The sequence below is a fragment of the Panthera uncia genome, chromosome C2 (assembly GCF_023721935.1).
Source record: "Panthera uncia isolate 11264 chromosome C2, Puncia_PCG_1.0, whole genome shotgun sequence".
NCBI classification, from domain to species: domain Eukaryota; kingdom Metazoa; phylum Chordata; class Mammalia; order Carnivora; family Felidae; genus Panthera; species Panthera uncia.
Window position 1 is genome coordinate 118,906,368 of NC_064810.1, and position 14,071 is coordinate 118,920,438.

The 14,071-nt window shown below is 36.3% G+C and overlaps 1 protein-coding gene across 12 annotated transcripts in view; it reads left to right on the forward strand.

Moving 5' to 3' along the window:
* Positions 1 to 14,071, forward strand: part of TFDP2 (transcription factor Dp-2) — a 189,420-nt gene that overhangs the window by 133,228 nt on the left and 42,121 nt on the right. For 11 of the 12 annotated variants that reach the window (XM_049629769.1, XM_049629776.1, XM_049629767.1 and 8 more), the window contains 2 exons: positions 600 to 721; positions 2,131 to 2,178. In XM_049629769.1, the coding sequence (XP_049485726.1) occupies positions 600 to 721; positions 2,131 to 2,178 (170 nt within the window). The remainder of the gene's footprint in view (positions 1 to 599; positions 722 to 2,130; positions 2,179 to 14,071) is intronic. The other variant, XM_049629766.1, reaches the window with a different exon arrangement.

Consider the following 14,071-nt stretch of genomic DNA (forward strand, 5'->3'; position numbering starts at 1 on the left):
GTCCAACTTCAGTTCAGGTCATGATCCTGCAGTCCATGAGTTGGAGCCCTACATTGGGCTCTGTACTAACAGCTCAGAGCCTGGAGCCTGCTTCAGATTCTGTCTCCCTCTCTCTCTGCCCTTCTCCCACTCACACTCTGTCTGTGTCTCAAAAATGAATAAATTTAAAAATTTTTTTTAAATAAATATAATAATAACAAGCTAAGTTGCATAATGCCTTTGTGTATATTTGGACATGAAGATCCAATTTACTGTTGCCCTAGTTTGAATACATCAAGTTCAACTGCAGTTAGGTTCTGTAATTTCAAAGAAAGCTTCTTGCTTTTCTCATTTTTAAAACATTGTTAGTTACCAACTTAATCCTTCCAAATTGCTGTTCACTTGCTGAAACCTGAAACCATATCACTATTCAAGATACTTGTGCTTTAAGTTCCTAGAATATAAGCAAATCAAAGTTTATGATTTAGATGATGGATATTAAGTACATTTTAGGCAGTGAGATTTCCTCCTTATATGTAGCTTAGCAATCAACATGATTTTCTACATGTATGCTTTTCTTTATAATTAAGAATATTATTTTCTGTGTCCTAACCTTATAGATTATAAGCACACCACAGAGACTAACCAGTTCAGGAAGTGTTCTGATTGGGAGTCCATATACCCCTGCACCAGCAATGGTTACTCAGACACACATAGCAGAAGCTACTGGCTGGGTCCCAGGGTAAGACTGTTGTTGCAAGTTAACCATTTTTAAAACTTTTTTTAAGCTGTGATCTTTTCCTCTCACTCTCTTGTGTTCTGTTCTTGTTTCATGTTAGTCTAGTCCTTAAAAACTAATGTGTGGCCTTTAAAATCACCTGTTTTATTTCACTTTATATCTCAGATATGAATCATTTATGGAGCAATCATTTTTAAATACAATAATTTGTACCTGTGTCTTCTGACTTTTTCACCTCTCAAAAAGTACTGTTTTTATGATTATCACATTTAGCTGCTTTGGAGATGCACGAACTATATTGTTTTAATAAACATAAGAAAAGAGTTTTATATTAAGTGTTGGCTATCCTCCGAATTTCCTGTAACTTTTTATTTCCTTAAAAACCAGAAAAGGAACTAGGGAAAAGAAGCCAAATACATTAAAATTTTTATTGAGTTTTTTCTTGATCCTTTTAAAACACTGGACAGTTAAATCAATATCCCTTGCGTTATTCATTTACCACTTTTAGTATTAAACTTTTACATGTTTCATCTCTGCCTGTAGATACCCTTACCCAGCCTTTCTCTGCTCCTTATCATTTTACCATTTAATCGTCCTGTAAAAGAAAAAAATCTTAAGATAAAGGACTCAAAACTTCATTTTGTCACTTTAGAAGTTATTTTCATGGTGACATACTGTACTCGTAGTTCTGTTTGACTTACAATTGTGAGTTAGCAGACAGTAAATTTTGGTTGTGTAAGAGCTTGCTTGTTCCCAGGATGTTAAATAATTCTGGCAAAGTGTTTTAAGCCATATACATCTTCATGTGTATACACATACAAACACACATTAGAGACAGAATAGTTTCATATGAGTACATCCTTTTCCACTATCAAATGAGATGAAACGACACCATCACCTGTAATCCCATGGCCTCTATTCAGTCCTTAATACATGAGGACCTAGAAGTTACCTTGGATTTCTGCACAGCCTTGAGAGATTATAACATGAAAGCCATGCCTGTGCCAGTCGTGTTGGCCTGCTTTGGAGATGGCCAGGGTTTGGGTATTTTCAGCCCAGCTGTGTTTCATATTAGGGGTGGAATGATTGCTCTGTTGTTCTGGAATGAGTCATACTTTCTGTGCCTTTCTAAGTCTGCAACATTTCTTCCCATATTCCTCGAGCTCATTTCAGCCTACAGTATTATATTGTGGTCTTTTTGATCCTATGATAAATTTTATTATGTTGTGATCTCTTACTCCTATGATAAAATTATAGTTTTTATTTTATGGACATATCTTTCATGTTTGTTAGGTTTTGTGTTTTGATATATTTGCTGTGAAACTAGACAAGTTACAGTAAATTATTCATAAAATAAAGTTGTGTTTAAATACCTGTTCTTTTTATGCTATCTTTTTTTTTTTTCTTTTTAGTGATAGAAAACGAGCTAGAGAATTTATAGATTCTGATTTTTCAGAAAGGTGAGTATAAGCGTTAAGTGTTTTGTTTGAGAGATGCTACTGTGTAGAGAGGAGTTTGATGTCTGGACGATTCTAGTTTAATTAGAGATGTTTTTCTTCACAGGACTTAATTGAGTTTCTGCCATTATTTTATACCTCAGTGAGTGTTGTATTTCATTTGTCATTACATAAATTCATTATATTTACATAGGTTCAAAAGAAATCATCCTGTTAGTAGATTGGCTGTTGGTAGTGTATTATTTAGCCCTCTCCCTCCTTTTGGAGGATGAAGTGTCCTACCAAAGTGAATATTCGACGTTACCTCAACATGCCCAGATTTTTTAAAAAGAAGTTTTATTGAACACATTTAAAGATTGTAGTAAATTCTCACTTCTTTCTTAACTAATAAGTCGAGTACAATATAACATTTCCTTAGACTATTAGGACAGTGTTTCTCAGTGTGCATCAGAATCACCTGTGGAGGGGCGCCTGGGTGGCTCAGTCGGTTAAGCGTCTGACTTCAGCTCAGGTCACGATCTCGCGGTCCGTGAGTTCGAGCCCCACATCGGGCTCTGGGCTGATGGCTCAGAGCCTGGAGCCTGCTTCCGATTCTGTGTCTCCCTCTCTCTCTGCCCCTCCCCTGTTCATGCTCTGTCTCTCTTTGTCTCAAAAATAAATAAAACGTTAAAAAAAAATTAGAAAAAAAAAAGAATCACCTGTGGAGTATTGAATGCAGTATGAATGTCCACCAAGTGAGAAACTCCAAGAATAAAAACGATCATGTAGGGTCATTAAAGTTCAGTATGCCATGAAAGCCACTACATGAGGTACCATATTAATGTTGTGCTGGTTTTTTTTTTTAAGTTTATTTATTTTTGAGAGAGAGAGAGAGAACACAAGGCAGGGAAGGGCAGAGAGAGAGGGAGAGAGAGAATCCCAAGCAGGCTCTGCACTGTAAACACAGAGCCCAGTGTGGGGCTCAATCTCACTAACCCTGAGATCATGACCTGAGCCAAAATCAAGAGTTGAATGCTTAACCAACTGAGCCACCCAGGTGGCTCTATATAAGAGCCACGAGGGGCTCTATAGTGCCCCAGTGTGGCACTATATTAAAATAAGACCTGTTGTCTTCGAGGCAGGAGTTCTCTAAGGTTGTTACTTACTATCTTAAATAAAACTTCCCCAGCTATGCTTTCTAAATTTAATTTTTGATTTTTGATTCTAAGATCTTTTAACTCCTTTTTCCAGTGGTGTTTTAATCTCTGTTCTTTAGTTAGGTCATTTGCTCTCAGGATAATAAATAGTTTTCTGTCTTATCTCTTTTCTAGTTTGCCACCTCTGATTTGCTGTGCCCTGAGAAACTAGGTAGCCAAATGCGTTAACATTCAGTCTAAAATAAAAATGAGAAGACTCTGAGTGAGGACCTTGAGGCGATATGTATTTTTTAAAATGTGTGTTTTCTTGCATTGGGACTGGCTGTACTTCTGTTCCTTTGTGGCATTTGTTGCTTGCTTCTTGGTTCTTAATTGTTTTGAACAGATAAAATAATGTCTGAGGAACTGCTATATCATATAGAAATATATGGGGAAATATATTCTTTTCTTCCTACCTAATGGAAATTCCTCTTTCTAGCTCCTGCTGGTCTTTGTGTTTATCCCTAGAAAGGGCAGCAGTACAAGTTCTTATGATGTATTCAGCAATGCATAAGGCCTTTTATAGTACTTTTCATTAGTTATGATTGGTGGCCCTTATGTACTGCCAACAATATAAAAAACATGATTCTATTTACACTCCTTCATAAGAAAGACCTCTAAAGATCACATATAAAAGTGCCAGATTGAGTTTGTTGGTATAAACACTGATTCAACTTTTCCTTTTTGCATATGATTCAGTGACCTTTTTTTCTAGTGATTTTTATTCTTTTTATTTTTTAATGTAACTTTTCTACAATGAATCCCCCCCCCACCCCCACAATCAAGTCACGAAGATTACTGCATGTGATTTTTTTTAATGTTTATTTATTTATATTTATAGAGAGGGAGAAAGAGAGAATGCAAGCAAGGGAGGGGCAGAGAGAGAGGAGAGAAAGAATTCCAAGTAGGCTCCATGCTGTCTGTGCAGAGCCCAACAAGGGCTTCATCAGGAACCATGAGATCATGACCTGAGCTGAAATCAAGAGTCAGACACTTAACTGACTGAGCCACCCAGGCACCCCTATTGTTTTTCTTACAAATGTTTATTTTCCTCCAAATGCATTGTGTTCTTCTGTAACGCTGTGAAACATCTTTGTTTCCCTTCTCCCAGAGTTGAGGTTCAAAAAGCCAGCTCTCAACCATAGACTAGTCTTTATCTCTTCAATGTTTTGTATGTTGATTTAGTATTATATCTGTAAGTATTTGTATTTGTTTTCTTCAGGGATTTATATATCAGTATATAGAGATACGTTCAATGTTTTTATCCTCATCTTACCACTTGACAGTGCAACTTTAAGTATGTCTTACACAGCTGTTCCTTTGTCAAGGTCATTTGTGAGAGCAAGTCAGTTTCTGAAGAAATCTTGTTTGGTAGGTAAAGGATCCTTTGAGGGATTCTCATTAGTTTTTTCCCTGTATTCTGATCCACTGGACTTCTTTTCAGAGAGCTCGTAGAAGAAGATGTGAAAATCCCCTTTCTGTTCTTGTCTGGGGGTTTAATCCTGAAAGATGTTTGTTCACTCTCTCTTTCTTCCTTTGGACAGAATCTGATGGTGTCTTCTACATGCATCTCTTCCAGATCTAATTTTCCATTTGGACCTCTGCTGAGGGATTCAGAAGGTCCTGGGTGCCCCACAGGTGGCAATGGCAGCTTGTGGGTGTTTTTTTTTGTTCTTGTCTTAAATGAAGATTTGGCACGCTAGTGTTGTATTCTTCCTGTAGGCTCATGTAATCTCAATATCTTTTTGTTGGTGGAAAAGTTAGAATTCCACTTATTTATAATAAACTAATAATTTATAATTAACTAATGTAAACTGTAATAAGCTAATAGTAATCAAAATCAGTATAGTTAATATGTGTACAGCTTCAATGATGTTTATGAAATTGTTCATTTAGCAAACATTTTTAATATCTACTAGCTTATGTTCTAAGCATTGGAGAGAATAATAAACAAGACAGGTAAGTCTGCCCTTAGAGAGCTTATATGGGGGGGGAGGGAGTATAATAAGCAAATACGATTATTTTTATTTTTATTTTTTTTTTAATTTTGTTTAATGTTTATTTTTGAGAGAGACAGAATGTGAGCAGGGCAGGTGTAGAGAGAAAGAGAGGGACACAGAATCTGAAGCAGGCTCCAGGCTCTGAGCTGTCAGCACAGAGCCCGACGTGGGGTCAGACTCACAGCCGTGAGATCATAACCTGAGCCAAAGTCAGATGCTTAACCAACTGAGCCACCCAGGCACCCCAGATTATTTTTAGATTACAGTAAGTGGTATACAAAAAAAATAAGAAAAGTGATTGTGGCTACCTTGGAGAAAGCCTCACAAGGGAGGTGATATTTGAATGCAAAGGAGTCAGGCTGCTAAATAGATTAGGTGAGGTGGGGGAGACAGGGATTCTGGGCAGAGGGAGTGGCAAATGTAAAGCTCCCAACTGAGGAACCAGGTTGATGTATTTGGGGAAGCACAGTGGCCTGGAGATAGTTTGAAAAGCAGAGTGATATGACATGAGGGTGGAGAGGTAGGCAGGGTTCAGATCATGATGAAAGACCTTTGCAGGTCCTGGTAGGGAGTTTGGTTTCTGTTCTAAGGAGGATTTTCAGCAGGGAAATGGCATGATTTAAGTCACTGGCTACTGAGGGGTAAATGGATTCTAAGGAGACAAGGACAAAAGCAGGAAAATCAGAAGACTATTGCAGAGGACAGTGGCCTGGCAGTGGAGATGGGAAAAAAAAATGGATAAATGATAGACATAGAACCAACAAAATTTATTGATAGATTAAAGGAAGGAAGAGGAGAAATAAAGGATAGCTTTGGTTGTTTTACATGAACAGCTAGGTGAATATTGATGCCATTTACATTTAGTGTATTTAGGAGTAGGTTTGGGAAGAATTTTGTTTTAGACATAATGAAGTTCAATAAGTTTATTAGTTATCTAAGTGATGATATCATTAGTATATAAGTAGTATCATTAGCACATAAGTGGTCGCAAGCCTAAATGATATAACCCAAGGAGGGAGAGAATGAAGATCCATAAGGAATAAATATTTATTTCCCATTATCACACCTCCTCTTCCACCCATACCCAACACAATGGATACATACTTCCAGGAAAGTAAAGAGTTTTTTCTAAATTGTTTTACTAAATTACCACATGAAATTATTTTGCTGATTTACGTATTCTTGTTGGCTCATTTAAGTGGGAAATGAAGTTTTTATTACTTTTGTAAATAAAAATAAATCATTATTGGGAAAATATAAAAAGACAGTGGTTATAGGTTCTAGTTAAGCACCTGGAAAGATAATATTCTTTGGATATAATTCATCTGAATACTTCAAACGAAGTTATAAAAGTTAACATGCATTTCAAACTATACCATATTAGTAGTTTTGTTTTCTATTTATTTTCCTTTTTTTTTTCTCAATTTGGCTTTATTTGGTAAAGAACACTTCCTACTGGTTTCTTTATTATATTAATAAACTAATAGAGATCATAGTGTTTATACCCTGTAGCCATATTTTGGTGTTATTTGGAAAGAGGGTCCTGGTGTTCCAAATAGCTCGATTCTGAGAAAACTTAAGTAAAGTAAACTCTAAGATTCAGATAGTGAGTTGGACACCTGGGTGGCTCAGTTGGTTAAATGTCAGACTCTTTTTTTTTTTTAATTTTTTTTAAGGTTTATTTATTTTTGAGGGAGACAGAGCGCAAGCAGGGGAGGGGCAGAGAGAAAGGGAGACACAGAATCTGATGCAGGCCCCAGGCTCTGAGCTGTTAGCACAGAGCCTGATGCAGAGCTCAAACCCATGAACTATGAGATCATGACCTGAGCTGAAGTTGGATGTTCAACCAGCTGAGCCACCCAAGCACCCCTAAGCATCGGACTCTTGATCTCAGCTTAGGTCTTGATCTCAGGGTTGAGAGTTCAAGCCTTGCGTTGAGTCCTGCACTGGGCGTGAAGCCTACTTAAAAAAAAAAAAAAAAAAAGATAGTGAGCTTCCAATTTAAGATGATAGACTGAACATCATGTTTATACCCCAAACCCTAAAATCCTATCGAAATTTTCATGTAAAAAATAATAAAAGGAAGTATATCTCTAAAAGTGCTATAAAAAGTGGTAAAGATATAGATTTTCCAATTAGATGAAAGCCATTGTGATTACAATAAAGGACAAGTGGTAGTAGAGAAATTCACATCCCAAAATATGCATTGGAGAAGTCAGAATTGGAAATGGAAACCATTATTCCCTATACTGACTGAAATGGAGAGGCTCTAGGCTTAGAGGTAACAAGTATAAAAAGCAAGAATAGGGCAGCTGGGTGGCTCAGTCAGTTGATCATCTGACTTCGGCTTGGGTCATGATCTCACGATTCCTGGGTTCTGGCCCACATCGGGCTCTGTGCTGGCAGTGCAGAGCCTGCTTTGTATTCTGTGTCTCCCTCTCTCTCTGCCCCTCCCCTACTCGCACTTGTCTCTTTCAAAAATAAACATTAAAAAATTTTTTTTTAATTTTAAAAAAGCGAGAATGAATTAGGGAGGTAATGAGGGCACTGAAATGAAGATTATCCAAGGAGCACCTAGCAAGTTGAAGCTTGCCAATCTTCCAGATCCCTTTGTACCTCCCATTTCATCTCCATACACATAGATATTACACCAAAGACATTTCTTCCCCAGGGCTGAAACTTAACAGAATTGATATCAAGGAAATAGGACTCTTTGCCTTGGTTAAGCTTGTAATTGACTTCTTTCATTTAGCATATTTTCTTTTTTTTTTTTTTTAATGTTTATTTATTTTTGAGAGAGAAAGAAAGCATGAGCAGAAGATGGGCAGAGAGAGGGAGGCACAAAATCTGAAGCAGGCTCCAGGCTCTGAGTTGTCAGCACAGAGCCTGACATGGGGCTTGAGCCCACGAGTTGTAAGATCATGACCTGAGCTGAAGTCAGATGCTTAACCGATTGAGCCACCCAGGCTCCCCTTATTTAGCATATTTTCAAGATTCATCCATGTTGTGGCATATATTAGTATGTTATTCCTTTTTATTCCATGGTGTGGATATACCACATTTTGTGTATTTGTTCATTAAAGTTGGATATTTGAGTCGTTTCTGCTTTTTGGCTATTATGAATGATGCTGCTTTGAACATTTGTGAACAAGTTTTCATTTTTCTTTTTATATATATACCTGGGAATGGAATTGCAAGGTCATATGGTAATTCTTTAGCCTTTTGAGTAACTGACAGGCTGTCTTCTGGAGTAGCTGTACCATTTTACATTCCCACCAGCAACAGCTTCCAATTTCTCCACATCTATCCAACACTTATTATTTGTCTTTTTTATAGAGCCATCCTTGTGGATGTGAAATGATATTTCATCATGGTTTTGATTTGCATTTCCCTAATGGCTAATGCTGTTGAGCATCTTTTCATGTGCTTATAGGACCTTTATATATCGTCTTTGAAAAAGTCTTTCTAAATCCTTTGGTCTTTAATTATTGAGTTGTAAGAGTTCTATATGTATTATAGAGGCAAGATCCTTATCAGATATATGATTTGCAAAAAAAATGTCTTATTCTGTCTCAGTTATCTTTTCACCTACTTGATGGTGTCCTTTGAAATACAAAGTTTTTAATTTTGGTTGGGTTTAATATATGTTTTTTGATTCTTGTATTGCTTATGCTTTTGGTGTCATCTTTAAAAAACAGTTGAAAAAGCCAAAATCATGAAGCCTTAGCCTGTGTTTTCTTCTAAGAGTTTTATAGTTTTTGCTCCTACATTTAGGTGTTTGACCTAATTTGAGTTACTCTTTAAGGTTAATTTGTGTAATATAACTGAAAATCACACAGAATACATGTGAAATATATACTTTTTTGGCATTTATTTTTATAGCATTTCACAATTATGTAAAATTTTTAAATAGGCTTAGTTTTAAGTTTATTATTTAAAATTATTAACCACAGGGGCGCCTGGGTGGCTCAGTCGGTTGAGCATCGCACTTCGGCTCAGGTCATGATCTCACGGTCCGTGAGTTCGAGCCCCGGCTCTACATCCGGCTCTATGCTGACAGCTCAGAGCCTGGAGCCTGCTTCAGATTCTGTGTCTCCCTCTCTCTGCGCCGCCCCCACTCATGCGCACGCGCGCACGCTCTCTCTCTGTCAAAAATATACTTAAAAAAAATAAAATAAAATAAAATTACTAACTACATTAGAAAGCAAACTTTATACTATTTTGTCTTTAACTCTCATTTTATGATGGTGAAATGAGCATTCCTGAACTATTTTCTCAAGAAAAGGCAGACCTTTTCTGAATGTGACCATGATAGTAGTAAACCAGATTTGAAGTGGGAGTGATTTAAAGAATGAAGAACAATAGAATTTGTAAATGTTTTACTGAGAGGCATGATCCTTTGTATATTGAATTTGGGTTTTTAGCCATAACTAATGATGAAATGCTAAAACCATGGCATCTTATTTTACAAAAATATACTGGCTAATGAAGCCATGACACACCATCAACACTTAAGCATAAAAGACAACAAAACATAAAGAAGTTTAAAACCAAAAGAACCACTGAGTAAATAAATAATAAACTATTATTCACCTATCACCACTATCCATCTCCAGAACTTTTTCACCATCCCATACTGAAATCCTGTACCCAGTAAACAATAACTCCCCACTTCCCCCTCCCCCAGCTCCAGTAACCATAGTTTTACTCTGTCTCTATGAACTTGACTATTTCTATTTCATGTGGGAGGAATCATATAGTATTTACTCTTTCATCTCTGACTTATTTTACTTACCATGTCTTTAAGGTTTATTAATGTTAGAGCATGTATCAGGATTTCATTCTTTGTTACAGCTAAATAATGTTCCATTATATGCATGTACTACATTTTGTTTATTTATATGTTGATGGACATTTGGGTTGTTTTCACCTTTTGACTGTTGTGAATATTGTTGCTGTGAAGGTGGGTATAATAAGTATCTGTTGGAGTCCCTATTTTTAATTTCTTTAGCTGTAATAACACAAAGTAAAATTACTGGATCAGATGGTAATTCTATGTTTAAGTGTTTGAGGAACCATTGTAGTATTTTTTATAGCTACTGCACCATTTACATTGTCACCAGCAATGTACAAAGGTTCCAGTTCCTCCACATTCTCACAACACTTCTTTTTGTTTTTGATAATAGCCATCCTAATCTCATTGGGGTTTTGTTTGCATTTCCCTAATGGTTATTGATGTTAAGCGTCTTTTTATGTGTTTATTGGCCAAGTTTAATTTCTTGATTCAGCCAGGGCTGAGTAGTATCCTTCAGTTTTGTATTGCTCATGAAAATTCTGGTAACTCATGAAGAGTTTAATCCTTCCTCATAGCAGCCTTGTGAGACAGGCACTTGTATTTCTGTTTTTCAGGCAGAGGAGTATCATGGGTCAGAGCTAAATGAAGTAAACTGTTCAAAATACATAGCTAATAAATAGTTTACCAATGTTGGTATTTAACCAGTTTTCTTCAAGTTCATGAACTGATTGTATAAAATTATTTTACCTTTATATTTTTATAAAATATATAAAAATATATTTTTATAAAATCCTAAAAAATCTTATAAAATTATTTTATTTTCTATTTATATTTTATAATTAAATCTTATTTCATTAACTGAACTAATCTTATAAAATTCTTATATATGGTCTTGTATTTGTTTCAAGGTCATGTTCATCAGCTATTGAAAGTCTAGTTTCTAGTTTTTCCTATTTAAGGACTGTGTTTAGTTTCTTCCTTTAAATATTATCCATGTCTGACAATAGAAGGCAAATTTGTCAGGTGATCGCCCTACACTATGCTATGATTATCTTATTGCTCCCTTTTTATTTTTTTTAAAAATGTTTATTTGTTTTTGAGAGAGCACAAGTCGGGGAGGGGCAGAGAGAGACACACACACACACAGAATCTGTGTCAGGCTCCAGGTTCTGAGCTGTTGGCACAGAGCCCAATGCAGGGCTTGAACCCATGAACTGTGAGATCATGACCTAAGCCAAAGTCGGACGCTTAACCAACTGAGCCACCCAGGCGCCTCTTATTGCTCCCTTTTTAAAAAAGACCTAGAATTACATGAAAAACAACAACCTGCTCCATCCCTGGCTTTTAAAAAGTTTATAAACATGGAGTTGAGAATTTTATTTACTTAAACCATTATCCACTTCTTAGCATAAATATAAAACCCCATACACAACATATTTCTTTCAGAAATAACTCATGCACTATTTTTAACAGTTCTTATTTACTTTTTTTGCCTACCTTGTACTAATTATACATATTTACATATGGCTAGCCATTTGTATCCTAAATACCCCAAACACTGAGGGCAAATCAGCATAGAGAGGGGCTTTGTGTGAAAATATATGTAGCAAATGGGAATTGGTAGATTCTTTTTCAAAAATGAAATTACTTAGAACAGTAACTAGCACATACGTAGCATTCAGTAAGTATTTACTATTTGCCATTACCACTGATTTTAAACTGAATAGGCCGTGATCCAGTTTACGTAGAAAGATCACCATAATGGCCTTATGGAGGAGGGATTGGAATGCCTCTAGACAGCACAAAGGAGAACCCTTATAAGGCTCTAGTGATATTCTTAGAGAGATGATGAGGGCCTGAACCTAGGGCAGTGAGAACTTAGAGAAGTGAAATTCAAAAGCTAGTTAGGCCTTGAAGTAGATTAGATTTGATACAATTAGATTGATTCATTAGAAAAGGAATTAGAAGAACGTAGGATGAATCTGGTTTTTGGTTAGGGTGATTGGGTGGATGGTTCTGTCACTCATCTAGATGAGAACTGCAGTAGGATCCAGAGTTACATATTGTGTATGTTGAGTTGTCCTTTATATTAATAGGGTATTGTGATGTTTAAACACCCCTTCCTGAGAAAGCTGAGCTGAGTATAGGAAACTGAGGATAGGACTAAACCATTATAAATAATCAAAGATATGCTCAAACCATTCTTTTTTCTCTCTCTTTAAAAGACTATTTAATTTAGAGAATTTAAAATGCAGAAGTAGATGACTGGTATCATGAACCTCCTGTGTGTGCACATCTCTGAACTTCAACAACAATCAATTCATGGCATATCTCATTTTGTATATACTCCCTCCTGTATTGTAAAGCAAATCCCTGGCATCCTATCATTTTCATCATAAATCTCTGTATTGGTATCTTAACTCCTTTTTAAATATATCTACAATATCATTGTTATACCTAGGAAAATTAATGATAATTCCTTAATATCAAATATGTAGTATTCAAATTTCTATCTGTTTCAAATGTCATGTTTTGTTTGCTGGGGTTTTTTTTGTAAAATATAATTCAGTTACATACTGGCACAAAAACAGATGCTCAGATCAGTGGAACAGAATAGAGAACACAGAAATGGACCCAGAAACCTATGGCCAACTAATCTTTGACAGAGCAGGAAAGACTATCCAGTGGAATAAAGACAGTCTCTTCAGCAAGTAGTGCTGGGAAAACTGGACAGTGACGTGCAGAAGAATGAACCTGGACCACTTTCTTACACCATACACAAAAATAAACTCAAAATGGATGAAAGACCTCAATGTAAGACAGGAAGCCATCAAAATCCTCGAGAAAGCAGGCAAAAACTTCTTTGATCTTGGCCGCAGCAACTTCTTACTCAACATGTCTCTGGAGGCAAGAGAAACAAAGCAAAAATGAACTATTGGGACCTCAGCAAAATAAAAAGCTGCACAGCGAAGGAAACGATCAGCAAAACTAAAAGGCAACTGACGGAATGGGAGAAGATATTTGCAAACGACATATCAAATAAAGGGTTAGTATCCAAAATCTATAAAGAACTTACCAAACTCAACACCCAGAAAACAAATAATCCAGTGAAGAAATGGGCAAAAGACATGAATAGACACTTCTCCAAAGAAGACATCCAGATGGCCACCTGACACATGAAAAAATGCACAGCATCCCTCATCATCAGGGAAATATAAATCAAAACCACAGTGAGTTACCACCTCACACCTGTCAGAATGCCAATATTAACAACTCAGGCAACAACAGATATTGGCGAGGATGCAGAGAAAGAGGATCTCTTGCACTGCTGGTGGGAATGCAAACTGGTGCAACCACTCTGGAAAACAGTATGGAGGTTCCTCAAAAAATTACAAATAGAACTATCCTCTGACCTAGCGATTGCATTACTAGGTATTTATCCAAGGGATACCTGGTATACTGTTTTGAAGAGGCCTATGAGCACCCCAGTATTTATAGCAGTGCTATCGACAATAACCAGAGTATGGAAAGAGCCCAAATGTCCATCAGTGGATAAATGGATAAAGAAGATGTGGTGTGTGATATATGTATATGTATATACATATATGTGATATATGTATATGTATATACATACATATATATATATATACACACATACATACATACATACAATGGAGTATTACTCAGTAATCAGAATGAAATCTTGCCATTTGCAACTGCGTGGATGGAACTACAAGGTATTATGCTAAGTGAAATCAGAGAAAGACAAATACCATACGACTTCACTCATGAAGAATTTAAGATACAAAACAGAAGAATATAAGGGAAAGGAAGCAAAAATAATATGAAAATGGGGAGGGGAACAAAACATGAAAGTCTCTTAAATATAGAGAACAAACAGAGGGTTGCTGGAGGGGTTGTGGGAG